The 27513-nt window shown below is 59.5% G+C and overlaps 1 protein-coding gene across 3 annotated transcripts; it reads left to right on the top strand.

Moving 5' to 3' along the window:
• Positions 1–1252: 1252 nt before the first annotated feature.
• On the top strand, positions 1253–27513 carry SRC (SRC proto-oncogene, non-receptor tyrosine kinase). 3 transcript variants are annotated; one of them, XM_061375600.1, is made up of 14 exons: positions 1253–1346; positions 14092–14167; positions 17757–18006; positions 18173–18272; positions 18720–18737; positions 21969–22067; positions 22891–22994; positions 24370–24519; positions 24781–24936; positions 25063–25242; positions 25317–25393; positions 25734–25887; positions 26013–26144; positions 26875–27513. In XM_061375600.1, the coding sequence occupies exons 3-14, from the start codon at positions 17766–17768 to the stop codon at positions 27081–27083; spliced, it is 1620 nt and encodes a 539-aa protein (XP_061231584.1). In that variant the 5' UTR covers positions 1253–1346; positions 14092–14167; positions 17757–17765; the 3' UTR covers positions 27084–27513. The 3 variants fall into 3 exon arrangements, with proteins under 3 accessions (XP_061231584.1, XP_061231585.1, XP_061231587.1); XM_061375601.1 differs by lacking the exon at positions 14092–14167; XM_061375603.1 differs by lacking the exon at positions 18720–18737.

Here is a 27513-nt window from a genome sequence, read left to right as displayed (position 1 = left end):
TGTGCACCCCAACACTGCTCTGTGTGCGCCAGCACTGGTCTGTGCGCCCCAACACTGTGCACCCCAGCACTGTTCTATGCATCCTAGCACAGCTCTGTGCACCCCAACACTGCTCTGTGTGCCCCAGCACTGGTCTGTGAACCCCGACACTCTGTGCACCCCAGCACTGTTCTATGCATCCTAGCACTGCTCTGTGCACCCCAACACTGCTCTGTGCCCGGGGAGAGCTGAGCACCTTCCACCTCCTCCCAGTGCTGGAAGAGGAGGGTGTTGAGAAGCAAGGGGAGGGATGGCTGGAACTGCCTCCAAGTCCCCACCTGCCCGAGCAGGGTTTGTGTGTGTGGGGGGACACACACACCTCACCCAGTCCTGCACAGGGGGATGCTGTCAGCCAGGGACCGAGCACCCCAGGGACACCCGCAGCTCCATTCTGCCTCATTTCAGAGGCTGGCACCGGCTGCAGGGGTGACCTGGGGGATGCTTTAACCCAAAGCCGGGGCAGGTGCCCCAGCGGGACACGCTGCTGCCTCCGAAAGGCCCCGTGGCAATTCGGGGTGCTCCAGGGAGGCCCCGGACGTGCTCTCTTCCTCAAACCTGAAGTTTTGCCTCCTCCTGACTTCAGAGACGCGGCTCCGTTCCTTGCAGCCCCCGGGACCGCAGCGAGGTGTCCCTGTGGGGATGGCGATGCTCAGACGGAGGCGCAGCGTTCCTCCCTGCCGCTCGCAGCGTGCCAGACCTCTTCAGTAACGCCAGCCCCAGAGCAGCCGGGGTTTAACCTCCCGAAGATCCCTTCCCCCGCCACAGCTCTGCCTTCCAGGTAAACACAACAGCGCGGGGCGCGCAGCGCTGCTCCCAACCCCACCGCCGCGGGGAGCCCCGAGTCCCCTCCAGCCCCCCACCATCGGAGAACCGGGACCGCCGCTCCCACGCGTGTCCCCCCCCCCCATTGTGAGCAGGCGGCTCCTGCGCGTCCCGCGCAGCCCGGAGCCTTCTCCCTTAAAAACAAACCCGCGCAGGGGAGGGGCTGCGCTCCCCCCCCCCTCCGCCGTTTCCGGTTTGCTGCCATATTCCTCTTTATTTTTCCCCTCCCCTGCCCGTGGGTCCCCCCCGCCCCGGTGCAAGGGGTGAGGCAGCGGCGCGCCGGGTCCGAGGCGCTGCGCGATGCTGCTGCCGCCGGCGCTGCCCTGAGCGCCCGGCGCTGCGCTGCGCGGCCCGGCCCGGGGCGGGCTCCCAGCTCGGCGGCAGCGGCGGGGGGCGGCGGCCGCGCCCCCGGCGCCGAGACAAAGCCGGGGCCGAGCGCTGGAGGCGAGCGGAGGGGTCGGCCCCGCTGCGCGCACAGGCGGGAGGTGAGCGGGCGGCGGAAGGGATGGGGGGGATGCACCGGGTCCGGGTGTGGGGCTGGAGGGGGGATGCCCACAAGCCGGCTGTGGGTCCGACCGCGGATGCCGGTGGTTCGGCGAGGGGGCTGCGGGTCCAGCCGGGGATGCCCAGACTCCGGCGGGAGGCTCGTGGGTCCGGCAGCGGGAGGTGCCCGCAGTCCGCTGAGCCCGGCTGTGGGTCCCGGCGGGGATGCTCGCGGTCTGGCTCTGGGTTTCGGTGGGTCCAGCGGCGGGTGCACATGCTCCGGGCTGGCTCAGCGATGGGTCTGGCGGCGGGTGCCGCTGTACAGCGGGGAGCACACGGGCCCGGCCGGGGATGCTGAGGGTCCGGCGGGGCGGCCCCGCCTGCCCGCAACTCCCCTTTGTTGTGATCGGGGGCTGTGGGGGACCCCCGGGAGCGCAGGGCGGGGACAGCCGGGCTGTATGTAGGCCAGGACATGAAATATTCATCGCCCCCCTGCTTTGATGTCTCCTGATCCGCTTCCCTTTTCGTGTTTGCTCACCGGTAGCTCCGGGGCTCGTGTCCAGCCCCGGTGGGCCGGGAGAGCTGTGCCCGGCCGGGATCCTTGCTCTGCCCCTCACTGGAACTGGGGGGTTGCAGAGCTCTGCTTTGCCTGATTAAAGGCTTTATCCAGCCGGGAAGTTCCCTCATAACAGCCTAGGCGATCCAACAACCCTCATGTGTGGCTGTGAGTGGTGGCACTGGCGTGTCCCCACTGTCCCTGGCACAGTCCCTGGTACCACGGAAGAACATCATGGGGCCGAGGTGGGCTTTCATCCTGCCTCGCTGTGCGAGAGCTCTGCAGGAGCTCAGGCAGGCTGTGCTGCCTCCTGGGGCCGTTGGGTCGGGCATGGGGGGCAGCCTGTGGGGCTGGACCCACTGCTCCAGGGTCTGGAGTGGGGTGGTATCTCGTGGCGCTGACCCTGGTGTGGTCCTGTCTGGTGCTGAGCATCGTCTGGAGGAGCTGTGCAGCCTCCTGCGAGCCTGCTGGGAAGGAGTGGGGATCTGCTGCAGCTCCCCGCGTTCTGCTGGCCCTGCACAGGGCACTGCTTCCCCAGTGGCTGCTGTGCGTGCCAGGACTCGGAGCCGGGAGGTCCCAATCCCCATCCTGGTCCCAGTGCTGTGCAACAGCAGTAAAGGTCGTAGCTGGCAAGGAGTGGGTTGTGCTGCCCTGTGTGCCGTTGGCTTGCTCAGCCTCCTGGCTCCCCAGGAGCCATGCAAAGGAAGGGACATAAAGTGGCTGTTCAGTGCCCCCACTGCCCCATGGCACTAGGAGCTGGGAGCAGCGATAAGAGTGCAGATCCCAGAGGGTTCCTGGGGCAAGCCCGTGCTCCAGGACAGGACAGGACAGCACATACCCAGCAGTGCTGTGCATGACCTGAGCTCTGGGAAGGTGGCAATGAACACTTGAGTTTCCTTCCTCCCACTTGGCTGGTGCTGCCCAGAGGAGGAGGGTGATGGCAGGAGGGAGCTGCAGAGCTTTGTCCCTCTGCTCTCAGCCAGGAGATACCCACTGCCCGCAGTGACCAGTGTGCTGTGGGAGAACCGAGTCCAGCCATTAACAGTGGGGAGCTATTCATCCCTGCCATGGGAGACCCCCTCAGCACCCAGCACCTCAAACACACCCAGACCCCTCCGTGCTGGTCGGACAAGGGTGGGCATTGGCAGGGCTCTCCGGGGAGCTGTGAGGATGGGGACATGCAGGGGCACATCCGCAGTGTTGCGCTTCGAGCAATAAGCAATATCCTGCCTGTTCTTTCCACTGTGGGGCTCCTCCTGACACCTTCCCAGCCAGAGGGGCTGATCCTGGGCTGCCCTGTGCTGAGCCAACTGTGCTGCACCACTTTGTGCTGGCTCAGGATCTGGCCCATAGCAAAACCTTGGCCCTTGGTGTCTCGGAGAGGAGCCTCCAGTGTGGCTCCGCAGGGAGCCGTGTCTGTAATCATTAGCCAGTTAGTGCTGGTTTGTCGGAGAAAGGCACTTTGCTTGAGGGATCGAGGGTCGGTTCCTGGTTCCACGCTTTGACCTGGGAGCAGCAGGGCAGAGGCTCCTCCAAACACCTCACCTCGGGGGCTCTGCCGAAACACAGCCCTGTGTTTGTATGTGTTCACATGGGAGATGGGTTATTTACAGGCTGGCACAGCAGCGGCTAAGGGAGGTCCAGTGTTCCCTGTCTCGATCGTTAGTGGCCTTGCAGTGCTCCCTGTGTTGATGGAGATGCCCTAGCGATGGCTCTGCCCATTTAATGACTTTGTGCCAGAGTGATGGAAAATCATGGGGGTACCACGGGGAGGCAGAAAGGGGCGTCCCTGGGGGACCAAACGAAGAGAAGAGCTGTGGTTTGTGGTGGCTGACCTGTGTGAGGGCTCTGCTGCAGAGCCAAGAGGCTCCTTTGCTGCCTCGGTGGCACGGAGGGGACATCACTGGTCCAGGGAGGATGGAGGCCTTTAACAGCGTGGGAAGCAGCATTGCAGGCTCACCGAGGCGAGGAGGGGATGGACCACGGGGCTCCCGTGCCTCCGACATCCCGCCTGCCTCTCCCTGCTGCTAGTGCCAGGATCACGCCTGGCCTTTGAAGTCATTGCAGAGCTAAAACTCTTCATCTAACGAGACCTGAAGGACTTGGTCTGTAAGCTCTCGTTTCAACAGCCAGCAAATGCCTGCAACGTCGTGAAAGAGAGCAGGTAGGAGTGAGCAAACAGTCTGAGCTTCCTGCCAGTGCCTCTAAGGGGGGAACCCCCGAGCATCACTGGACAAAGCGCCGAGCTCCTGGCATCACTGGGGGAAACTGGAAAGCCTAATCTGAAGTGTTATTGTTTCCTGTACTGTCTATTTTGCAGCTCAGTTTCCAACTTGTTCCTTTATCTCACGGAACAATTTCCCATCTGAGCTCACTTCCGCAGCACTCCACATCTCGCCCTCGAGCCATGTCCAGCCTCCATCCCCATAGACCAGCATCCCTGTGCTGCTCCCATCCCTTCAACGTGATGCCTGGAGAGCAGCTCAGACCCCTGCATGGGAATAAGCATCCCTGCATGGGAATAAGCATCCCTGCATGGAAATAACCACCCCTGCATGGCTGTCCCTGGGACAGGAGCGTGGATCCAGTCCAAATTCCTCTTTTCAACTGCCTGTAGCTGCGGGTGGTGAGGACAAACTCCCCTGGGGAGCAAAAGAATGTGCAGTGTGTCAGGCAGGGCTCACAGGAACAGCCATGCCTTTGGTCCTTGGGCTTTTAAATGGGCAGAAGCTGTGAGCTAGGCCAGTATAGAGCGTGCTTAGGAGGGAAAAAATAGTACCATGAATTGTCTGACCCAGGCCCCCGCCTTGGCCCCGTGTTGGCACAGGCGACTCGGGCGCTGGCTGCAGCGGAGCCGGTGCTGCTCTGCACATGCCTCTGCACACACGTGCTTTGAAAATAGAGCCCTGAAACGGATTTCAGGAACAAATGTGGTTTGAACCCGGGCCAGGAGCCAGGACCTGCAAATCTGCGTCTTGCACTGGCTTCCCTTCGGGCTATGGATCTGGCTGCAGAGCAGGGAGGTGCTGGGAGGGCTGGGGGCTGGCGGGCCCACACAGTGGGTGTTAGTTTAGACCTTAAAGAAATCTGCCCAAGCCCTTGGCTCCAGGGGGTGTCAGTGGAGGGGCAGCATCCGATGTCCCCATAGCCTGGTGTGCGGGATCATCTGGAGGGATTTGGGCTTTTAAGGCAAAAATACAAGGAATGGGGGGTGCGCGTAGCGAGCCTGCCCTCACCTTGCGATGGGGAACGTGTCCAAGCAGATGTTGGCCCCAACGCCAGGAGGGCACCGCGGTGGCTCTGGGTGTGCAGTGGGTCAGCGCCTCTGCCACCAGTGCCAGGGGGGCACTTGTGACTGGGGCTGTGCTGCGCTTCCGTCCCCGTAATGCAAGTGTTGGGGGCTGGTTCCGAGTTTCCTGGTCCCATCCCATGGTTAACCTGCTGTGCTCTCGCTCCCCTGACCCTGTTTCGACTGGCCCTGAGCCTGCTGTGTTAGGGCTGGATGGAGGAAAACCTGGCTGTGCTCCAAGATAGCTTCCCCCCAAGCGTGGCTGCTCCCAGCCTTCCCAGTGGTGTTGGGCGATCTCACCACCAAAAACCTGAGCAATGATGGTGAAAGCTCACTGCTGCGTTGCTCTCTCCAGCATGGGTGAGGTTGACAAGTCCAGGCTCTCCTGAGCCATGTGCCCCCTTTCCCCTGCCATGCCTCAGTCTGGGGGCAGTGTGATGGTGCTAAATCAATCCTACAAATGTCCCACCTTGGGGCATCCTGGAGCAGGATGCTGGGGTTGGAGGTGCAGCACCGGCTCTGGGTTTCGCTTGCTTCCCCACCTTGTAAGGAGCATTGCGTGCCTCAGTTTCCCCAGGGAATGAGTGGGAAGCTGGTGTCCCTTGAAGCTCTACACCGAGGCTTCCCCTTCTCCCACCAGGCCCAGCTGCAGTGCCCTACATCGTGCATGCACCATGGGCAAAGCTCTTTAGGCAGGGCAAATGCAATGTGACCCCCATGAAGTGCCACCGCCTTCTCACCTGCTTGGCTGTAGCCTCTTGGATGGTGTTTTCAAGGGCTTCCTCCTCAGAGGAGCACTGACTTCTCCAGCCAAAACCAGCCCTTGCGTCTTGGTGGTGCTGCCGGGTGGCAGCCGGTGGCACTGGGGTCAGGCTGTGCCGTGCTCTGGATGCTCCCGGGAGGAAGCGTGAGCTTGGTGACTTCTGCAGAATAAACCACTGTGAAAAGGCTGTTGGGATTGTTCCCTGCTCAGCTCGGCCCTTTCCTTCCCCTGCCCATCAGGGGAGCGGTGCAGGGAAGGGGTTGGGAAGGCCTCCGTGTGGTTGAGGGGAAGCTGCTGCGCTGGGCAGGGAGGGTGTCATGGGACAGGGACGGGTACTTGTGTAGCTGCAGAAGTCACTGCCAGCAGGATGAGTTCACAGTATCACAGTAGGTTAGAGATTGGAAGGGACCTCAAAGGATCATCTAGTCCAATCCCCCTGCCGGAGCAGGAACACCTAGATAAGGTTACACAGGAACGTGTCCAGGCGGGTCTTGAATGTCTCCAGAGAAGGAGACTCCACAACCTCCCTGGGCAGCCTGTTCCAGTGTTCTGTCACCCTCACTGAGAAGAAGTTTCTTCTCAGGTTTAAGTGGAACCTCTTGTGCTCCAATTTGTACCCATTACCCCTTGTCCTTTCATTGTTTGCCACTGAGAAGAGCCTGGCTCCATCCTCGTGACACTCCCCCTTTATATATTTATATACACTAATAAGGTCACCCCTCAATCTCCTCTTCTCCAAACTACAGAGTTCCATGCTCCATCATCACAGTTGAGTTTGGATGTGTGTGGGGTGGAAAGAGTGCAAGGGGCTGGGCAGCGAGACATGGGGGCAGCTGCCTGCCGACCCCTCCTGCTGCACAGCCAGGTGTGGATGTGCACATCTGTTTGTGTACGTGCACTGATCTGAGCCCTTCTTTGTGCTTGGGGATGGGGATAGCTCTGGTGCTGTGGTCTGGGTGGGCTTTGTTGAAGCCGCCTGAGCCACAAGTGATGGAAAGCAGCAGAGATGCCCTTCATCCCTTTGTTCTTTCATCCCTTCATCCCTTTGTCCCTTCATCCCATCCCTGCAGGCTCTGCCCGAGGGTGGGGAGGGGGCAGCTCCAGCTCGGCTTGGTTATTCCAGGTAGCAAGAGCAGCACGAGCGATGCCGTGGGAGAGTGCAAGGTCCACGTGCAGCTCATCCCATGCCACTGCCGGGTGTCTGCAGCCCAGGGCTGGTCCCATCCATCTCACCCATAGCTGGTGCAGGACCTGGAGGTGCGTGTGGAGCTGGGCTCTCCCCCCCAGGAGGGGCAGGGATAAAAGGCACCAGCTCAGCGTTTTCCTTTGTTTTTCATCTGCTCGGGCTGTTTATCACAAGCAACGTCTGGGGCTGCGCCTCCCACCCGGCTCCTCTCCCGATGGAGCCGCTGCGCATCCCGCTCACCCCAGGCGTGATGGGGTGAATCTGGAGCAGCTTTTTGGGGATGGAAACGCTGATCTCCTCCGTTTGCCCCCCAGGACCCCCCCTGCTCGCTTCCTCTGACGCATCCTGAGCGAGTTGCTTTGTTTTGGTGGTGCAGATGGGAGTGGCACGCGGGGGGACCAGCATCTCTTGGGGCTCTGTGAAGTCCAGGCATTCCGAGCATGCCTTAACGTGGGGTCTGGCGGTGCTGAGACCAGAGCCACGGTCCTGGGCTGTGCCCACTGCTGCAGGAACTGCTCCAGGTCTCCCCATGGCTGCGGAGGTGAAAGCAAGGGGCAAGTGTGCATTGCTGGAGGCACATCCTGATCACCAGCCTTGACCCACAGCCACCCGCTGTCCCCATAGCGTGTGTGCCTTCAGGCTGGCGGCCCCCGGTTCTCTGGAGCATGTGGCTTGTGTCAGGCAGATGCCCCAGGGTGGCCGAGGAAAACAAGCCAATAATTGGCATACATTTGCTGCATGGGATCCTGCTTGTTTGACACTGTTCAGGGGTCTGCAAAGTGGGAAGTGTTGGAAGGCGGTGATGGGGGATCCTTGGCCTCTGCTTGGGTTCTCCTTCAGACCCTCCCGTTGCACGTGTCCTGCTAAGTCCCTGTGGCTCCCAGCCAGGAGCAGGGCGATGCCCAGCCCCATGCTCAGGGTTTGTGTTGAGGGTGCCGATACCCCCCTGCATTGTCCCTTTTTTACCAGTGAGTGTTTCAGTTCCCGTTCCACATCAGGAGGGTTGATGGGAGGTTCCCAGCCACGGGGGTCCAGCAGGACCCCTTTGCAGGGCTGGTGTGGCTGCGGCTCCATCCCGGGGGGCCGGGGGAGCTCCTCTCCTCGCTGGACTGGATGGGCTGGTTTCTCTGAAGGTGGAAATGTTTCAGCAGTGACGCCAGCGTGGCCACGGGAGGTTGGAACTTGCTCGGATCCGGAGCTTTTCTGCCTCCTGCCTGTTCCTTGCCCCCTTCCTCCCCCTGCCCTGGGGATTTGCCCCCTGCCTGCGCTGCCATCCTCACCCCGGGGGTGAAATTGCTGTTGCTGCAGCGCTGTTGGGTGCTGTTGGGTGCAGTGGCAGTGCTGCTTTGGCTGGATCTGAACCACCCATGAGTCCCATCAGCCTCCCACTGCCGCTGCCCCTTCCCCAGGAGCTGGGTGCTGCGCTGTGCCCATCCCCAGAGAGCACCTTGGGCAGATGTCCCCTCCCAGAAAGCAGAAGCAAACTCCATTTCCTGAAGCCACAGGAGCTGCTGCAGAAATGGGAACAGAAACCCTCCTCCCTCCTCCTTCCTCCTCCTCCTCCTCAGGCCAGCTTGTGTCACCGCATCCCTGTCACCACTTTCAGCAGGGCTGGTCCTGCATCCCGCATCCCCACCTGGAGGAGGATGGGAACAGTGTTTATGTGATGGGGCTGTGGGAACCTGTAGGATTAGATGGCGGGCAGTGGGAGCTCATTTTGAGGGGTTCTGAACCCCCAGTGCTGAGCTACAGGCTGTTCTGGGCAAGCATCACCCCATGGCTCCTGGTGGGCAGGAGCTCCAGCATCTACTGCTGGGCCTGGCTTGATGTTGGTGCTTTCCTGCTCAGCGTTGATGCTTCCCAGCCCCGCAGGCACTGCTGCCCTTGGAAGCATTTCCTTTCCTTTCTTTCTCCTGGACTTGGCAGGAGGAGAGCAGTGCCCTCATCACCTGTCTGGGAGAAGCCAGCTTCAGGTTAACCCAGGCCAAAGGCTTTGTGTGCCTTTGGAAAGGGCTTGCTGGAGCTGGTTGGGCAATTCCTGGCTTTGGCTGGTGTCCTGGTGGGAATGCTGGAAGCGCAGGCTGAGTCAGGCTGGGAGGCACTTGCAGGCATCCCTGCTCTGACCTGGAGCAGCACCAGTGAGGTCAGGCTGTGCAGCACCTGGCCAGCTTTGAGATCCCACCACCCCTCCGGCCCTGGTCCTGTGCTGGATCACGCTCCTGGTGAGAGAGCTTTTATTTCCCCATCTCTAATTGCCAGGATGCCCTTGCAGTGCAGAAAGGGATGGAGGATGCACGCTGGCCGGGAAGCAAGGGGCTTCCCTTTCCTCCCTGTGTGTAAGAGGCAGACGCAGGCTGGGTTTGCAGGACCTGTGTGTTTGTTCTCTGCCTGTCCCAAAGCTCCTGCATGGATAACAGGGGACAGTGGGGGCTCCAGGAGCCTTCACTTTCATTTCCTCCCTGACCCCAAGCACTTTCTATCTGAACACGGGGGTCTCTTTTGGATCCAGGCTCGGGGCTGGCAGAGCTGTGGGAACCCTGATTTTTGGGTGGCTTTGTTGCTGCGCAGGGGTGGGAAGGGGCGATGGGGCTGCCCACGCTCCCCATGCAGTAAGGTAACCCCACAGCACAGCTCTGTGTGCAATGCCAGGGCTGTGGGTGAGCCCTGTGGTGCCTCAGCCCAGGCTGCCTGCATCCACACATCAGGGGATTGAAGCTGTAGCCCTGTTGGTCCCCAAGTGCTGCAGCGCAGCGATGGGGATGTGACACGGCAATGGCCACCTTCCCTCCTCCCATCCCTTGGGGGAGAAAACAGCTTTGTTTGTGTTTGGTGGTGAACATCTTGGCCAGGTGAACATCCAGAACCTGCTTTTGTGCTTCTCAGGGGGTTGGGTTGGTCTCTTAAGCTCCCTGTTTTGACGCGTCCTTTCAGAGGCATTTTGCATCGCTCCTGACCATGGCTCTCCCCCGTGCTTAAGGGGGTGAATTTGGATGGTTGACTTAATTATACTTTCCCCTCTCGTGACCCAGTGGCCCCAGCTACTTGGGCTGTGGAGCTTTAATTAAGATGGTTTTAAATTTAACGGGAGTTGACAGGGTCAATGGGAGGGGCTGGGACTTACACATGTGGGGAGTGTCAGTGGGCCCCATGCAGCAGCTGTGCTGCCGTCCTCCACCAGCGATCCCTTTCCTCTGGGAGAGTTTTCCATGAGCTGGGATGCCTTAACCCAGGTGCCTTTAACATGCAGTCACTGGGCAGAGTGGGGGCACCTGCCTGCGGCTTTCCCAGTCCCTGAATTGAAGCTGAGAGATGAATTGAGCATCTCTGCATCTCTCCTTCTAAAATCAGTGCAGGTGAGAAATGAGTGTCCCTGTGGAGGAAAAGGGCTGCAGGCACGATCCAGGCGTGCCCTTGCCATGGCAGCTGGGCAGGGAGAGGATCCGCAGCATCAAACCCTGGTTTATGGGGCTGGGGGAGCAGCTCCCCCTTTCCCACCAGCACCTGGGACTCAGGTGGTGCAGCGGTGCCCCACTGCAGTGGTGCTGGTAGAGATGTGCCTCTGTGATTCCCTTCAGGGAAAGCCCAGGAGCATGGGACAGGAATTGCTTTTTCCATGGGGGACACAGTGACCTGCTGCATTCAAGTGGCTGCACCCCAACCATGATGTTTGCCATGGGAAAAGGCGAGACTTCAGCAGCATGCCCTGGGACCAAGGGGAAGCTGCTGTATGAGCGTGTCTGCGGCTGTGTCTCCTATCAAAATGTGGGGAGGGAGCAGGGGGTGATGTGAGGTTGGGGACAGGATGGTGTTGGCTGTTCGGGTACCACCTCACTGTGGGTATGGCAGCAATCCACCACCCCTGGCATGGTGCTGACCCTCTGTCTGGGTGCGGGGACATCACTGTCACCTTGTGCTGCCTCTGCTGGGGGACACAGGGGACAGCAAAGTGCATTTTGGCTCTTGGCTGCCTGCCTCTAACCCCCCATCTCTGCTGTTAGAGGCACACCTTGTAGATGGCTTCTCTTTGTCCTGCATGGACTTGCCCTGGCTGGACACCGTTCCTGCTGGGAGGGGGGTGGTTGTGTGCACAGGGACATGGAGCGTGTCAGGGTAGGATGGGGATTGCTGCTCTCTGCTCCTTCCCATCGCCAGTGCCTGTGGGCTGCTGTGGGCTGGGTGCTGCGAGGCTGCTTTGTCTCGCTGCCATCCTGCATGCTTCATTTTTCAGTCTGGTGCGAGACAGTTCATGTTATTAATCTCGCTGGGGCTTTGCAAGCCTCGGCTCCCACCAGCAGCGGGTGAGCACTGGTGCCCCCAGCCCCTCGCTCGCCTCTCCCCCAGCACCCCTGCTCGGCACCCACCGGTTTCTTTGCACCCCAAGGACGGAGCTTGTTTCACAGAGACATCTCCCTCCCCAAGGCTCCGTGTCTGGTGTTGGGCCCCAGCCTGCCGCAGCCTTTCCCAAGGTTTTTGCTCCCGTCTCGCAGAAGCCGCGCTGCTGTGTTGTGTCTGCTCCCAATCAGTGCCTTTTGTTAGTGTCTTTGAAAAGAAGATAAGATCGCTTCCTCCTCCGCCGCCAGCCCCGCTATCAGCCTGGCGTTACCATGGCCAGTATCCTTGAGCGATCCGATCCAGGCGCAATGGGAAACAGCCAGAGCAGGACTTGCCGGAGAGCAGCCGGTTCCCCTCACTGTGCCTTTGCGAGAGCATCTCTGTGGGGAGGTAGGGCAGAGGATCGAGCCTTTTCCTGCATCCCTATTTGCAGTTAATGTGGGGGGGTACAAGCCGTGGGGACACGGGTGCCGGAGGAGCAGGGATGCTGGGCAGGTCAGGCGGTGTTCCCAGCACCTGGTGGGGATGCCGCTGCCTTGTGTGATCAGAGCTGAGTTGTGCAGCCGAGTGGGCTTCATCTTTAATTGCTTTGGAGAGGGGAGGGCGGTGGTGGCCTCTTGGTGCTGCTCTCTCCTTGCGGCGGTCTCTGCCCTGGGCTCAGCCCCTGGCACCTTCCCCTCTGGCTGCAGCTCATCCCATGGGAACGGGGGGGCTGGAAGACTCTGGGTGCAGAAGGCAGCAGCAGAGGTGGGGGTGGCAGTGCTGGCAGGCTGCTCTGCCAATTCCAGACACTAAATACCATGGCTGCACTTGCATCCCTCATGCTCCCATTCAGCACCAAGTGCATCCATCCACCCTGCAGCCATACTGGGACCTGTCCCTTTCCCTCCGGAGGACTGTGCACCCACCACCCCAACACGTGGCACATTTGGGTTTGCCTGGTGCCTTTTTTTGGTCCTCTTTTATCTAAACATGGGCTTGAGAGCCCAGTGGCACAGCATTCAGGGGTGACAGGGACACGGGCACCACGTGTGTACACAGCACAGCCTTATTTGTATGTGCTGCAGCCCAGAGTTGAGACTGCAGCTTCCCCCCCACCTCCCACCCTGCTGTGCAATTATTGCCACTGAATATTAGTCAAGTACAAATTACAAACCATACAAAGTCTCACAGAGCTGTCAGTCAGCTGCTGCTCATTATCCTAATCAAATGCACCAAAAATAGTGACAAAACTTATTAGCAGGGGGAGTGCATCAAAATAAACCTGTGGTGTGGCACATCCTCTGTGTGACAGTCACTACCCCAAGCACCCACCCAGTGAGAGCGATAAGGGGGCTGCCTGGCATGATGCTGACCCCACGGAGGTTTGCTTGGTGGTTTCCACCATCACTCCACAGTGTTTGCAGCATAGTGACAGTGTGCTGTGGGGCTGTGTGCTGATCTGGGTAACACACAGGCTGAGCAGGTTGGGCTGGGGCAGGGGAGGCAGTGATGGCAGCTCTCAATGCTGGGGGGGGGGGCAGCAGCTCCTCCTTTGGTGCTGTCTCTGTATGAGCCCTCTCCTTGCTACGCCTTCAAGGTTGATGGCCCTTGTGTGAAGGCAGGAGGCTGCTGCTGCTCTTGCTTCCAGGCTTGCTCCCAGCAGGGTTAGATGGCAGGGCAGCAAAAACCTGCCTGCCCTGTCCCCATCCCTCTGGGATGTTCCTCCTGGGTGAGATGTGAAACCTGGGCTCCAGCCGGGGCAGGAGCCTGTGGGATGCTGCTCTGGGATGTGAAGCTGGGGGTGCCACGGGGGTGCCACAGGGGTGCCAGGCAAGCTGAAGTCTGCCCAGCATTAGGTGAGCAGGGCTGGCTGGAGAGATCTTGCTGTTGGTAGAATAGCAGGGCGAAGGGACAGTCCCTGCAGGATCTGGGGGCTGGGAGGGAATGGCAGAGCCAGATGAGTGACTACCCTGGCACTTCCCTCCTCTGCTTTTCCACCTGAATCTCTGCCCCAAGCCACTGCTGCTGCGAGGCATCCCCACATCACGCACTTTTGTGGCACAAAACTGTCCTTTTTGACAGAATTGGTCAAAACGTGCTTTTCTGGCTGAGTCAGGGCTTGAGCTGCATGGTTCCTGCTGTAGCGTCTGTGTGTGTTCTTGCCGATGGAGAAGGTGACTCTCATCCCTGGGGACAAGGTCCCCAGTTGGTGGCCAGCCCTCTCTGCCCCCGGTCCCGGCTGTCCGGAGAGCCAGGGCTGGGAATGCTGGTGTGTCCAGAGGAACCGGCTTCACTTCACACACACACCCCCCCTCCGAAAACCCCTGGGTGGGCCAGGAGTGCCTTGTGCTCCCCTCTCACCCCAGGGCATCACTCGGGGTGGCTCCAGCCGCCTCCTCTCCCGTCCGCGGGTGGGTTTGATGAAGTGGAGCAGAGAATTGTCCCCTCTTCACACATGAGAGATCAGAGCGCGCTGCTGGGGCTGCCGGCCCCGCGCTGGAGGGATGCAGGAGGAGGAGGAGGAGGAGGAGGAAGGCAGCGGGAGCCCTGGGCGCCAGACCGTGGCGCGGGGGGAGAGGGCGGCGGGCGCTGCGGGTGCTGCGGGCGCTGCCGGCGCTGACGTCCCCTCTGTCTCGCAGGCTGCAGCGGGAGCTGAGCTGACTTTGCCCGCGGCCCCTCCCCACCCGGCGGCGAGGCTGCAGCCGGGAAGCGCTGGTAAGACCCCTCCGACGGCCCGGGAAGGGGGGGACCGGGCTGCTTGGCTGAGTGAGCCCACTTAGGACAAGGGAAACCCTCCCCACCCTCTGCGGGGGGCTCCGGTCTGCGGTACCGGGTGCCCTGCAACAGTCCCTTCGGGTGCTGGGTGGCACAACCCTCCCTTCGTCCTTCCCATCCCTCGGAGCTCCCCACAGCGTGGGGGATGCAGAGCTGAGGCCCTCCCAGCTCAGCACCGCGATGGTTTGTGCTTTGCCGCTGGCGCTGACCCCCGGAGCGGAAAGCAGGGGAGTTCCTGCAGGCTGCGACGTGCCCGGGGTGCTAATCCCCGCCGCAGGAACGCTGCTCCCTTCGCCGCCTCGCATCAGTCAGAGGCGAGCACCGGGAATGCTGGCTGAGCTCCAGCCTGTCTCCACACAAGCCTTGCGAGGGGAAGCCCTGCTGAAAGCCGAGGCACCGGCCGGGATGGGAGCGATGCGGAGCCCCCCGTCCCAGGACTGTTGGCTGTGAAAAGCATTGGAGCAGGGAAATATCCCACCAGGCATGGGTGCAGGCAGCTCTGAGCATGCCTGCAGCCTGTTACACGTACAAATACCCTACATGAGACCTAAATACAGTGGAGCCGCTGGTGGTCGGTATCTTTTGCAGTCCCACAGCTCCTCGCGATGCTGCTGGGGTGTGCTGGGAGCTGCCACACCAGGCAATGGGTCCGTTCACTTCCTTCTCTGCCCCTTGGCTCTGGGGGTCTCATTGCCAGCTCTGCTGGAGGCAGAGGGGTCTCTCCCTGCTGCCCCTCCGGGGATGTGACTGCACAGCACATTCCTGCTGTCTGATAACTCCTCTGCCAGGCTCTTGCACAACCCCTGAGTCCTCCAGGAGGAATTTGCACCCTTTCCTTGCCGGCTTCCAGCACAGCGATGTGGGGGCTGCAGGGGCTTTCTGGGCCCCCCCACTCTTCCTTGGGTGAAGGCTGGGAATGTTCTCCCCAGGGCAGCCGCAGGGCTGAAGCTACATGGTCACATTGGCTGAGTTCCCTGGGACTCAAAGGGGGGATAGTGCGAGGCTGCCGGTGCCTCTGGGCACGTTTTGGGGTTGCCAACCCACATTGTGCAGTAGCCATACTGAAGCAAGTGCTTGCAGGTGTTCAGGAGCAGGACAGCTCAGAGCAGGGGTCACTGCTCTGTAGCACCTTCCCCAGAGGACCATGGCCTTGTGCCTCCTCCTCATCTCCCATCTTAGGCTCCTGCAGCCAAAGCCCCAGGGGCTGGATTTTGTGACCAGCACAGACCCAGCAAAGCCCTTGCAAAGGGTGATCAGCACCCAGGCACAAGCGGGGAGCTTGTGTTGTGTATGGAGATCTCTCCCTCCCCAAAGCCACCGTGCAAGGAGGGATGAACTCACCGGCTGTGATGTCCCTGACCAGGACATGCCTGAAGGATGCATGTTCTATGCCTGCAGGCTCATGGGTGCGTAGGGAGGACCCCCCCTTGCTTTGGAGACATTGGGGAAGTGCCTGGGGGATCCACTCTCCCTTTCCTGTGCTCTGCTCATGGCTAATCTCTTATAATGACTATTTTACACTCTTGATTTGTCTCCTGATGCTGGTAAATCAGTTGCTGGCCTGGGCTGGCAGCCCCGCGGGGTGCGCTCAGGGGACCCTCGTGTCCCCGAAGTGCTGTTAAATCCGCTGCCCGGGCTGGGTGTTTTCCTGCCTGGGGAAGTGCTGCTTCCAGGGGAAACTCTGAGCAGCTCTGCCCTTTGCTCACGGTCGCGTGGGCAGTCACAAGCTGCACGGTCACAGCCGAGCAGGGTCCCGCTTTCCTCCCTGCGCATCCCGGGAGCACCAGCGGGTACCGGAGCCCAGGGTGGAGGTGAGCAGAGGGATGGGGAGGATCCCATGGTGAGATCGCTTTCCTTACCGATGGGGGCTTTTCCTTTTTGTTTCTAAGGTCCTGCTTTCCTCCTGCAGTTCTGCTTTAGCATCTTCTGCACCAGGCTTTTAAAGGCGTGTTTATTTATGGGACAGACTCTTCCTCTTTGCCACGGGATCTGTCTCTGGATTGGCGGCAGTGACGATTTGCAAGCATAAAGCTTATATTTGACCTTCCCTTTGCTCTGAGGTGCCCAGAGCCCAGCACAGATACACATGGGTCATGTCCCATGGCAGATAGAGGCATTGGTCCCTCCTTGTTGCCTGCATCCATAAGAGGAAGGATGGCTTCGCTCCCTGTTGGAGTGGCTGTTGTAGCCATACCCAGCCCGAAAAATCACTTCATTGATTCCCAAACCCTGGCAAGGTCTGTTCCCAACCACCAGCGTGGTTGCAGGTGAAGCAAACCTGTGTGGAAGCGGGACAGGGAATGCTGCTGCCCCCCTGTGCAATCTGGGAGCTGGAAAACAGCACATGGAAGTTGGGTTCTTTGGGATATAAGCCCTGATTGCCAGGCAAAGCCCTCGCCATGGGGAGGGGAGCTGGGAGGGGTGCAGAGCTTGTGCCTGGCACCCCTAAGCTTCCCCATGGCAGGAACTGGAGGGCTTTACCCCACCCCTGCTGGGGCTGTGGAGGCTGCTGGAGCTGCCCCATGGCCCCGGCCCCACTCAGAGGGGCTCAGCCCAAGCCTCCGTCAAAAGCTGGCTTAGAAAAACCATCTGTTGGGTGAGGCTGAGCCCTTGGCAAAGCCTCACGGGTGGCTGCATCCTGGTCTGCACCCCGCGGGCAGCGGCTGCCTCCTCCATTCCTTCCCTGCTTGTTTGCTCTTATCGGAGATATTTTCCTCCTTGGTTGTCTCCACCTCCCTTTTCCCTCCTGCCATGCGTGATGTAGCATAAATATTTCCTTCCATAGCTTCAGGACACTGCTGGGTATCCTGCTATCTTTGGAGACTGCAAATAATTCCCTTCCTTCATTTATATCGTTACCTTGAAGGTATTTATAGAGCATGATCTTGAGTGGAAAGGAAGGCATGTCTATATATAAAGACAAGATCCCAGCTGCTAACTGCCTGAAACTGCTCCTGATTTCAACTTTTATCCCATTTGCTTCACGTTTCGGACTTCACAGGGACATCCTCAGCATTTAAATCCCCATCCTGAGCAAGCAGAGTGATGGGTTCTCCAAATATCTGCAGTTGGAGTAATCCAAACTCGTGAATATGGCCCGGGTTTGTCTTCTCCTGTCCGTGCCATGGTAGAAGCCCTCGTGTAGGAGGAAGGGTGGCTGTATGGGATGCTGAGTTGCATCCCATGACGGGTGCCTGGCCCTCAAGCAGCCATGTTCCCAAGCACCAGTCCATGCTCCACACTCAGCATCCTCCCTCTGCACTCCCACAGCTAAGCATGCTTCCCTCTCCGCTCCCTGTGTTTTCCTTGCTGCTGTGGCCATGCAGGAGGTGGCTTGGTGTTAATGAGGAGCGATGCTATCCCAGGGCAAGGGCAGGATGGCCAGACTGGTGCTTGAACAGACTCCAGAGGTTGTTTTGTTTCCTAGTGGGCAAGAGTCTGTCACACAAGTCCTGGGAAGCAACTTCTTAGGGATAATGATAATAAGAACAACAACAACAGTAGTCTTCTGTGTGTCTGTCTCCTCCAGCCTGGGACCATGGGGAGCAGCAAGAGCAAGCCCAAAGACCCCAGCCAGCGCCGGCGCAGCCTGGAGCCCACCGACAACACCCACCATGGGGGCTACCCAGCTTCACAGACCCCCAGCAAGGCGGCTGCTCCCGATGCCCATCGCACCCCCAGCCGCTCCTTCGGGACCATGGCTGCCGAGTCCAAGCTCTTTGGAGGTTTCAACACCTCCGACACGGTCACATCGCCGCAGCGTGCCGGGGCGCTGGCCGGTTCGTGTGGGCTGGGGCTGGGCACGGTTGGGGCTTTGTGGGTTTGGTTCCAGTGATGATGGGGTCTCCTGCTTTTGGGCAGGAGGGGGAGCAGGTCGGTGTCTTAGGGGCTGGTGGGAGAGGAGGGTCCGGTGGCTGTGCCCATCTTGAGTGCTCTGTGTCGCAGGTGGAGTCACCACCTTCGTGGCCCTCTATGACTACGAGTCCCGGACCGAAACGGATTTGTCCTTCAAGAAGGGAGAGCGCCTGCAGATCGTCAACAACACGTGAGTGTCCCTGTCCCTGTGGCCGACCCCGCGTGGATGAGCTGCCTCCTCCTTCCTCCCTCCTGCAGAGCCCCGAGCCCGGCCCCAGCCCTCCCCAGGGATGGGTGCTCAAAGAGGGATGTGCCAAAACTCGCACGGCCGCAGTGACTTGTCCGAGGACACCGGTGCTGGAGGCAATCATTCACCTGCTCCCACGGCCTCCCAGCCCTGCTGCTGGTCACTGTTGCCTTGTCACCAAGCCACCTCCTCTGCTTGCTGGCCCGTCTGTGCCCTCCAGTGCATAGCCATGTCCCCATGGGTCCCCTGTCCCCATCAGCACTCAGGTCCCTCTCCTTTGTTTGGACACTTCTCAGCTTTGCGGGTGCTTTCCCCTGTGCTTGCACGGTGTCTCTGATCTCAGCCTCTCTTGACTCTCTTTTCTCTCCTCTGTTCCATGCTGTCGTTTAGGAGAAAAGTGGATGTCAGGTGTGTATTGCAGATTATTACTATTATTATTGTTAGCAATCTTAAATGCCAGAAGCCCTTCTGCTGCCCATAGGGCAAGGTTGGGTGGAGCGGGGCTGGGAGGAGGTGGTTGCCCAATGGTCTTGTGATCAGTTGGGTTTGACCCCCTGAGTGACCGGGGCAGAGCAGGGAGCCCCTTCCTGTACCAGGGAGCTGCTCTATCCAGCACTGTATCCAGGAGCTCTGAACCCGGCCTGCTTTCCTTGTCTATACCTGCCCCACTGCAGTCCCTTTCCACTTGGCTCTCTGCTCCTTCCTGGCCGTTTTTGCTTTTATTTCTGCATTTGTAAATGTTACTTTGACTTTTTGTGAGTGTCTCAGGGGGCTCAAGCACTTCCTTAGGGATCTGGCTCCTGCTTGTTTGCTCTCCATCCTGGGTGTAGCAGCGCATCCATACTTGCTTCATAGAGCAGGGCTGGAAGACGCTCCTAACCTGATCCTGTATTAAACCCATGTGTGCTCAGTCCTGACATATGGCATACATGGTCTGGAGCCTGGCAGGAGGAACCAGTGTCAGGTCTGTGGGGTCTGCAGCTTCTGCTGGCCCCTCCACTGCTTCCTCCCAACCTGGGCACCCAAAACAGCTCTGCACGGTGAAAGGGTGGGAAGATGAGGGAACACCCCAGGGGTGATATTTCTGCTGCAATGGTTGGGCAGTGTTGCACAAACATGTGTTCAGTCTGATCCTTGTTCTCCTTGTTCCAATGCTGTTTATTAATGGTGATTCATTTAATCCGTGAAGTCCCGGATGTGCAGGGCTTCAAGAAAAGCCTGGATTTTGGGGGTTTGGTGTGTCTTGCTTCCACAGCATCAGCAGTATGTCAGCCCCAGGCTTGGGTTCTGGTTTGGGCTGTCACAAAGTGAGCTCTGCCCATTGGGGGTCCAGGTTGGGCCCATTTAGGGGTGTTTTTTCTTTATGCCTTATACCACTTATGGGGTTTCCATCCTTCTTTTGTCTCTGCTGCTGTTTGTCAAAGGCTCGGGCAGAGGGAAGGGTCGGGGTGTAACAGGTTCTGGGGAGCACAAGGGCTCTGTTTGGCAATGCAGCCCATCAGTGGAAGTGCAGATCTGGTTGCTGACCTGGTGTCTGCTATGGCTGTGTGGGTGGGATGTCTGCAGGCAGAGATGCAGTGCAGGAAGCTGCACAGTTGCTGCAGTGCTCAGAGGGGTAAATGCCTCTTCTCACTGAGGACCTGGGGCTGGCCCGGGAGCTGCTCCAGCTGCTGCACTTTGGGGACAGCAAAAGGCAGGCGTGGGATGGGTGTCCCCTTCCTCTGGGCTCCATGGCAGGGCACACTGGGTGCCCTGGGGGTGTCAGAGAGTGCTTGGGGTCAGCCTGGGAAGGGCTGCAGGAGCCCATGGCCATGAGTTGCCACCAGCAGCTTTGCAGGGAGGCTGCAGGTTTTGGATGCTCTGAGAGGGCTGGGGTTGTGCAGGGGAAGAGGAGAAGCCTCTGTGTCACTGCAGCAATCCAGCAGAGCTCAGGCTGTCTGCAGTGACCCTCTCTCAGCCTCCTGAATGGGCTGAATACATACACCCCCCAGGCAGAAGGGCTTTCATGGTACCATTTCCAAGGAAGGAGGTCTCCTCCCAGCCAGCTGGCAGCCAGCAGGGATGTGCTGGGGTATTTTGGGTAAGATTGTGCAGGGAATTGTTGAAATGCTTTGTTTTGATGATGATGATGATGATGATTTATTTTTTTTCCCCTCTGAGACATTTTTGGAATCGTTTGTGTTTGCTGAATTCCCAGCCTGCAGCCCTGCAGCCCGAGATGGAATAAAGCCACAAGGCAAAAGCTATTTTCTCTGGTCCCGTGGGAAAGGAGCACAAGCAGCCTCCTGTCCCCTTTGGAGCCACCTCAGGAAAGGGGCAGCAGCTCTGGCTGGGGAGCCCAAACTACCTGCCATGAGATGTGCTGGGGCTGGAAGAAGCTAAAACACCACCTGGGGCTACTGCAAGGCTTGGGGATGGGCTCTGGGATGGCCACAGAGCCCAGATCCCTGGGTAGGAGATGATGTCCAGAGGGTCCTTGCTTTTCCTCCCTTGATGCCATCACAGGGAGCTGGGGGCTGTGTTCAGCTTCTCCCATCCACTCTGAAGCATCACTGGTTTAGCTGGGACGAGCAAAAATCACAAGCTGCTGGTGTGCCTGGAGCAAGGATGGAGGTTTACACACCTGCAGGGGTCGGGGATAGGTCTGGATGTGGGATTTGCTGAGTGTTTTAGTGGTGATAGAGGTTATTAAAGCTTTTCTGTGGAGTGTTTGTGGACGTCCTGAGTCCAAGTTGTTGCATCCTTGTGGTGCTGTTCCCATGAATGCAGTTTTCCTGTAGCCTCGTCTCCCTCCTGGTCAGGATAAACGGACTCTGTCTTTGATGGGTGAGCAGATGCAGGTGGTGGGAGGAAGCTCTGCTCGCTGTGGGGAAGGGGAAGCCACCTCCTGCTGTCCTGTTGTTCGTTATTTGTTGTCCTTTCCTGCCCTGTCCTGTGCAGGAGCCCGCAGTGAGGAGGGCAGAGCAGGGAGAAGGCTCCGGCACCCTGCCAGCTCCTGGGGACACGCTTGGGGCCATTGTGCCTGGGGCAGGAGGGGTGATGGGGATGGCAGAGGGGCTCCTGCAGGGCAGAGCTGTGCTCAGGACAAGCACAGCGGAGTGCATGGCTCTGTGTGAGCTGCACTCATGGCTGTGCAAGTGCATCTCATGGTCAGGGGCTGCAGCCATGCAGGGGCCCTGTCCCAGCAGCACCCAAGCTGGATGGAGCTCACTGCATCCGCACTGGGCATCACCGCAGGGCAGGTCTCACCCGCCTGCCCAAACCTCTGCCCCATCTCTTGCTTTTCTGCAGCTTGTGTTTAACAAACTTGGGGTTTCCTGGTGCTTTTTTAACTACTGCCATCATTCTGTTGCTTTTCCCCATTGCCCTTTCCTCCCCTTGCCTGTTGCTCCTTGGATCCCCAGCGCTTCTCAACCTCCAGCCAGACCCCGTTGGCATTCAGGTGGCTCCAGAGGTATTTTAGCTCTGACTGCCCAATTTAAGTTATGTGGATGGGTGGCCCTGATACCAAGATCTTGTCCACACGGAGCCACAGGCAGGGGCTGGCAGGAGGAGCTTTTCTGTCCAGGGTCTGGGGGCTGCGGGGCTGGCCAGGGTGGCTCCTGGCTTCACACTGAGTGTGTTTTGGTTCTCTTGCAGGGAAGGTGACTGGTGGCTGGCTCATTCCCTCACTACAGGACAGACGGGCTACATCCCCAGTAACTATGTCGCGCCCTCAGACTCCATCCAGGCTGAAGAGTAATTGCCATCTTTTAGACAGTTTAAAGACAAGCGATAGCAAACGCACCCCGAGCGCTCCTCCTCCCCCTGCCCCTCTCCTGGGTTCTTCCTTCGTGTTGTTTTTTACCTGCTTTGAATATGCAACCCCCTTAAGTGTTTTCCTGCCTTTCTTTAAGGCCCATAGCAGAGAGGTGCGGTGAGCTTGCGCGGTGAAGGGATGAGCAGTGGCATGGCAGGGGCCATGGTGGACCTGGTATGCTTTTGGTCTGGTTTTTAGTCTTCATCGTGTGTGAGGATGCTGCCTGTGCAGATCAGGCTGAGCACAGAGGTGGCTGTCACACAGGGAGAGCAGGCAGGGGATGTAAGTCCCCGAGCAGGTGACACCTATGTTATAGAATCACAGAATGGTTTGGGTTGGAGGGGACCTTAGAGCTCATCCAGCTCCTGTCACAGGCAGGGACCCCTTCCACTGGAGCAGCTTGCTCCAAGCCCCTGTGTCCAACCTGGCCTTGAGCACTGCCAGGGATGGGGCAGCCACAGCTTCTCTGGGCACCCTGTGCCAGCTCCTCAGCACCCTCACCCATCTCCTTTGGGGAGGCTTTTGGAGTTGAGGCGTTCCCTGCTGTGCGGTGCAGGTTGTTCCTTGGTTGATGCTGTGTGCGGGCACGGCGCGCCCCAGTATGGTACCCACCATGGTGCACCACGGTACCCATAGCCCGAGCCCAGAGACACAGCCTGTGGTCTCTGCAGCGTGCAGCGGGGAGGCCAGGGCTGAGCCTGCTGCTGGCAGGCGATGGGCAGGCAGGGGGTGCCGGGGCTGAGCCGTGCCTTGCTCCCACAGGTGGTACTTTGGGAAGATCACGCGCCGCGAGTCCGAGCGGCTGCTGCTGAACCCCGAAAACCCCCGAGGGACCTTCCTGGTGCGGGAGAGCGAGACCACGAAAGGTGAGCGGGGATGGGGGGGACCAGCCCGGGGAGCCCCTCTCCAGGGGATGGGGGGCACCACACAGAGACCCTGGTCCCCTCAGTCACTGCATAGTGCCAGGTCTGAAGCACACAGAGAGGGAGGAGGAGGAAAGAGTTGAACCTTGTGGACAGGACCAGCAGGCAGGATGCTCTTTTTCCTGTTCTTCGGTGGGGTTTTGTGGTGGTGTTTGATTTTGGGGTTTGGGAGGTGGTGTTTTACACCCCCAAGGAGGTGGGTTTGGTTTTTCCTAGTCCCCAATGGCAAAACCTTGGGTATGTGTTTCCTGAGCAGCCAGGCAGAGGTGCTGCTGAATCTTTAGGTTCTTCTTTCAAGTCTAATGATTCTTCATTGCTGTTTTGTTCCCCAAAAGTGCAAGTTGTGATCTTCATGGTTCAGCTGCCTGAGGATGCTGTTTCTTACCTGCAAATGTGGTTTAGTTTGCCTCCAAAAGGCACCTTTGGGAAAAGCTCCTTGATGTTCCTTTCTGTTTTGATGCCTTGAGCTTGCCACTGTTTTATCCTGGTGGAAACAGCTCATTCAAGCAGCACATAAATCTTCCCGTCCGTTACTTGTGGAGTGCGGCGTTGCTCTCCTGTGGCCAGAGGAGGGACAGGCTGCCAAAGTGATGCCAATGGTGGGATTTGTGGAGGAGGGAGTTGGGTCCCTCGGCCCCTGGGCACTGCTCTGAGATGTTGGGGTTGTGGGTCAGCAGCTGCCCCCAGCCTGGTCCTGTCCCCTGCTTCCATGTCCTGTCATTGCTGTCTGAGCCACATCCATCCCTGTGCTATGGGAGCTGCTCACCCTCCTGCTGCCCCCCCCCCTCAAACCCAGTGGGGTCTCTTGCTTGGTGCCAGCATGGGGGACACGCTCCAACCCTGCCTGCTGGCTCCTCTGGGAGTGGGTCCCAGCCAGGAGCAGCATTCCTTGTGGAGGAAGCATCTGTGGTGCTGTGCACTGGGGAGAGGGAGCTGGGTGGGGGGGCCTGGAAGGGATGATGCCTCTTGTTAGCATGGCCGATGGGGATGCTGGGGGAGCAGTGTGCATCACCTGTGCCCAAATAACTGACCCCACAGCCACCTCCTTCTGCAGCAGGGGCTCTCCAGGAGACCCTTGTCTGTGCCAGCCTGGCTGGGGGCAAGGCTTGAAGGGCTGCTGTGCAGGGGGAAGGTATTGATTACATGGTGTGGCTGTAACCAGGGTATGTGCCACCCCTCCCTGGCACTAGGAGCTGCTCCCCATCCTCTGCAGCAGCCTGCACACCCAGTCCTGCCCCCCTGCACCCACCCCCTGGCGGGACCCCATGGGGGGCACCCATCTGCAGTGCATCCCCCAGCCCCTCCATCCTGCCCACAGGTGCCTATTGCCTCTCTGTCTCTGACTTCGACAACGCCAAGGGGCTCAACGTGAAGCACTACAAGATCCGCAAGCTGGACAGCGGCGGCTTCTACATCACCTCCCGCACCCAGTTCAACAGCCTGCAGCAGCTCGTGGCCTATTACTCCAGTGAGTGGTCACTTGGGGTGCCCATGGGGTCTGGGGGACACCCTGGGTGCTGTGCCTGCCCTCACTGCGAGATAGGTGCAGCATGGGGTTGGGGGACCCCAAACCAGTTGAGGGGGATGCTGGTGAAAAGCTGGTTGGGTTTTAGGGGAGAGGGTGAGGGTTGGGGTACGGGGTCTTAGGGGTGCTTCACAGGGAAGATGTGGGGTAAAGATGTGCCTAAATGCCCAAGTGTCACCCTGGTGTTGTCCCCTCTTGTGCTAGAACACGCCGACGGCTTGTGCCATCGTCTCACCAATGTCTGCCCCACTTCCAAGCCCCAGACCCAAGGCCTTGCCAAGGATGCCTGGGAGATCCCCCGGGAATCGCTGCGGCTGGAGGTCAAGCTGGGACAGGGCTGCTTCGGAGAGGTGTGGATGGGTAAGGACCGTTCCCACCCCACTGTCCCCATCTCACCGCCCGCATCCTCTCCCCAAGTGCCTGCAGTGGGGTGGGGGAGCAGGTGAAGGATGGGCCCCCTGCCCCATACACGTGTCCTGTGCACAGGGACCTGGAACGGCACCACCCGGGTGGCGATCAAGACACTGAAGCCCGGCACCATGTCCCCGGAGGCCTTCCTGCAGGAAGCCCAGGTCATGAAGAAGCTCCGGCACGAGAAGCTGGTTCAGCTGTACGCCGTGGTTTCGGAGGAGCCCATTTACATTGTCACTGAGTACATGAGCAAGGGTGAGCGCAGGAGGGATGCTGGGGAGCCTGAGCTCCTCTCCTCTGGACTGCTGTGACTGTGGTCTTCCTCACAGGGAGCCTCCTGGACTTCCTGAAGGGTGAGATGGGCAAGTACCTGCGGCTGCCCCAGCTCGTGGATATGGCAGCTCAGGTGGGTTTGTGCATCCCCAGGCCTCCTGCATCCCCTTCCAAAGGCACTGCCTGCCCGAGCATCTCCTTGGGCTGCTGGGGCTATGCGCTGTCGGGTCGGGAGGTTCTCTGCAGCCTCCCAATGGGTGCTCAGCCCAGAGCCAGGCTGCAGGCAGGGGCCATCATTTGCCTGTTCCTATTGCTGCAAACCTGTATCCGTGTGGGTTTTCTGGAGCAACCGGTTGTCCCACACCCAAGGAGGGGTCCTGCTGCAGAGCTGTTTCCCTTGGCAGTGCTGGGTGCTCCCAGGGACCCTCGTGTCACCCCGCCAGCCTTGGTGCCCCATGTGTTGGTCCCCACAGATCGCATCCGGCATGGCCTACGTGGAGAGGATGAACTATGTCCACCGGGACCTGCGGGCAGCCAACATCCTCGTGGGGGAGAACCTGGTGTGCAAAGTGGCCGACTTTGGCTTGGCCCGGCTCATCGAGGACAATGAGTACACTGCTCGGCAAGGTGTGTGCCCAGCGCTCCCCGGGGGTACCAGCACCAGCACTGGTCTCTGCTCCCCAGGGCTGGGTGTTGCATCCCAATGCAACACATGGCCCCGGTTGCAGCCCCTCACCCTGCCTGTCCTGCAGGTGCCAAGTTCCCCATCAAGTGGACAGCCCCCGAAGCTGCTCTGTATGGCAGGTTTACCATCAAGTCAGATGTCTGGTCCTTTGGCATCCTCTTGACTGAGCTGACAACCAAGGGCAGAGTGCCATACCCAGGTGAGGTATCCTGGGATATGGAGATATCCATATGGGATATGGGAGTGCCATACCCAGGTGAGTGAGTGCCATACCCAGGTGAGGTATCCTGGGATATGGAGATATCCGTATGGGATATGGGAGTGCCATACCCAGGTGAGTTATCCTGGGATATGGAGATATCCATACGGGATATGGGAGTGCCATACCCAGGTGAGGTATCCTGGGATATGGAGATATCCATATGGGATATGGGAGTGCCATACCCGGGTGAGGTATCCTGGGATATGGAGATATCCATATGGGATATGGGAGTGCTGTACCCGGGTGAGGTATCCTGGGATATGGAGATATCCGTATGGGATATGGGAGTGCCATACCCAGGTGAGATATCCTGGGAGGAGCCCCATCCCCATTGCAGTGCCCCAGCGCTCAGTGGCTCCAGAGACATCTATGCAGAGGAGCAAACTGGTGCAAAGTTTCTGGGCAGGGATGGTGGGCTCTGGGGCGAGCTGCTCCTGCCCAGATCACATCCTGCTCTGCTGGGGCCAGGTGGGCAGGCTCACAGCCACCCTGTCCCACTGTAATCCCCAAGCAAGGGGATGGGCTGGCAGGATGAGCACTGTTGGGCTGGGGGAGTCAGCAGGGTTTTCCCATAAGGCTCATCCCAGCATAATGTCCTCTGGGAAAGGTGTGGTGCAGGGTCTGGCCTGGCTCTAATCACTGCCCTATCTCCTCTGCCCGCACGCAGGGATGGTGAACCGGGAGGTGCTGGACCAGGTAGAGCGGGGGTACCGCATGCCCTGCCCGCCCGAGTGCCCCGAGTCCCTGCATGACCTCATGTGCCAGTGCTGGCGGAAGGACCCGGAGGAGCGACCCACCTTCGAGTACCTGCAGGCTTTCCTGGAGGACTACTTCACCTCAACAGAGCCCCAGTACCAGCCTGGCGAGAACCTATAGACCTGGAGCTCCTCCTGGCACCAGGGACGCTGCCATCCTCGCTATGGGGTGCCAGGGGCTGGCCTCCCCAGCGAGGAGCTGGGTTTTTGTGGAGCAGCCCTGAGGTGGGATGGGGCATCGTGTCCGGATGCGGCCAGGAGAGGCTCTGGGTGTCCCCATCACTCATTAAGGCTTCTGGCCCGTGTTTAATGAAGCAGCACCATCCCGCTGGCGAGAGGAGCCTGTGGGTGCCGGCAGAGCCGGCTCGGAGGGCGAGCAGAGCATCTCTTGATGAGAAACTTGGCTTCTGGGAGACCTTTTCCCTCCCCAGCAGCTCTGGGGTGAGCCTGGGGGAACTGGGGGGCAGCATCGCCCCACCTCGGACACATGGCCCCGATCTCCTGCACCCCCTTTTTAAATCAGCACAAATTTCCCTGCTCCGTCACCCATC

The sequence above is a fragment of the Neopsephotus bourkii genome, unplaced genomic scaffold (genome assembly GCF_033783945.1).
Source record: "Neopsephotus bourkii isolate Nb327-2 ecotype Australia unplaced genomic scaffold, CSIRO-AGI_Nbou_v1 NB_1663, whole genome shotgun sequence".
Taxonomy (NCBI): domain Eukaryota; kingdom Metazoa; phylum Chordata; class Aves; order Psittaciformes; family Psittacidae; genus Neopsephotus; species Neopsephotus bourkii.
Note: the sequence above shows the minus strand (reverse complement) of the source record. Positions and strands in the feature narration are given on the sequence as shown.

Excerpts from the sequence above, each read along its gene's own strand:
- SRC (XM_061375601.1), top strand. The coding sequence starts at position 17,766 with ATGGGGAGCAGCAAGAGCAAGCCCAAAGACCCCAGCCAGCGCCGGCGC. Across the intron at positions 24,520-24,780 it reads GCTCGTGGCCTATTACTCCA|AACACGCCGACGGCTTGTGC; the intron begins GTGAGTGGTCAC and ends CTCTTGTGCTAG. Across the intron at positions 25,243-25,316 it reads CACTGAGTACATGAGCAAGG|GGAGCCTCCTGGACTTCCTG; the intron begins GTGAGCGCAGGA and ends TCTTCCTCACAG.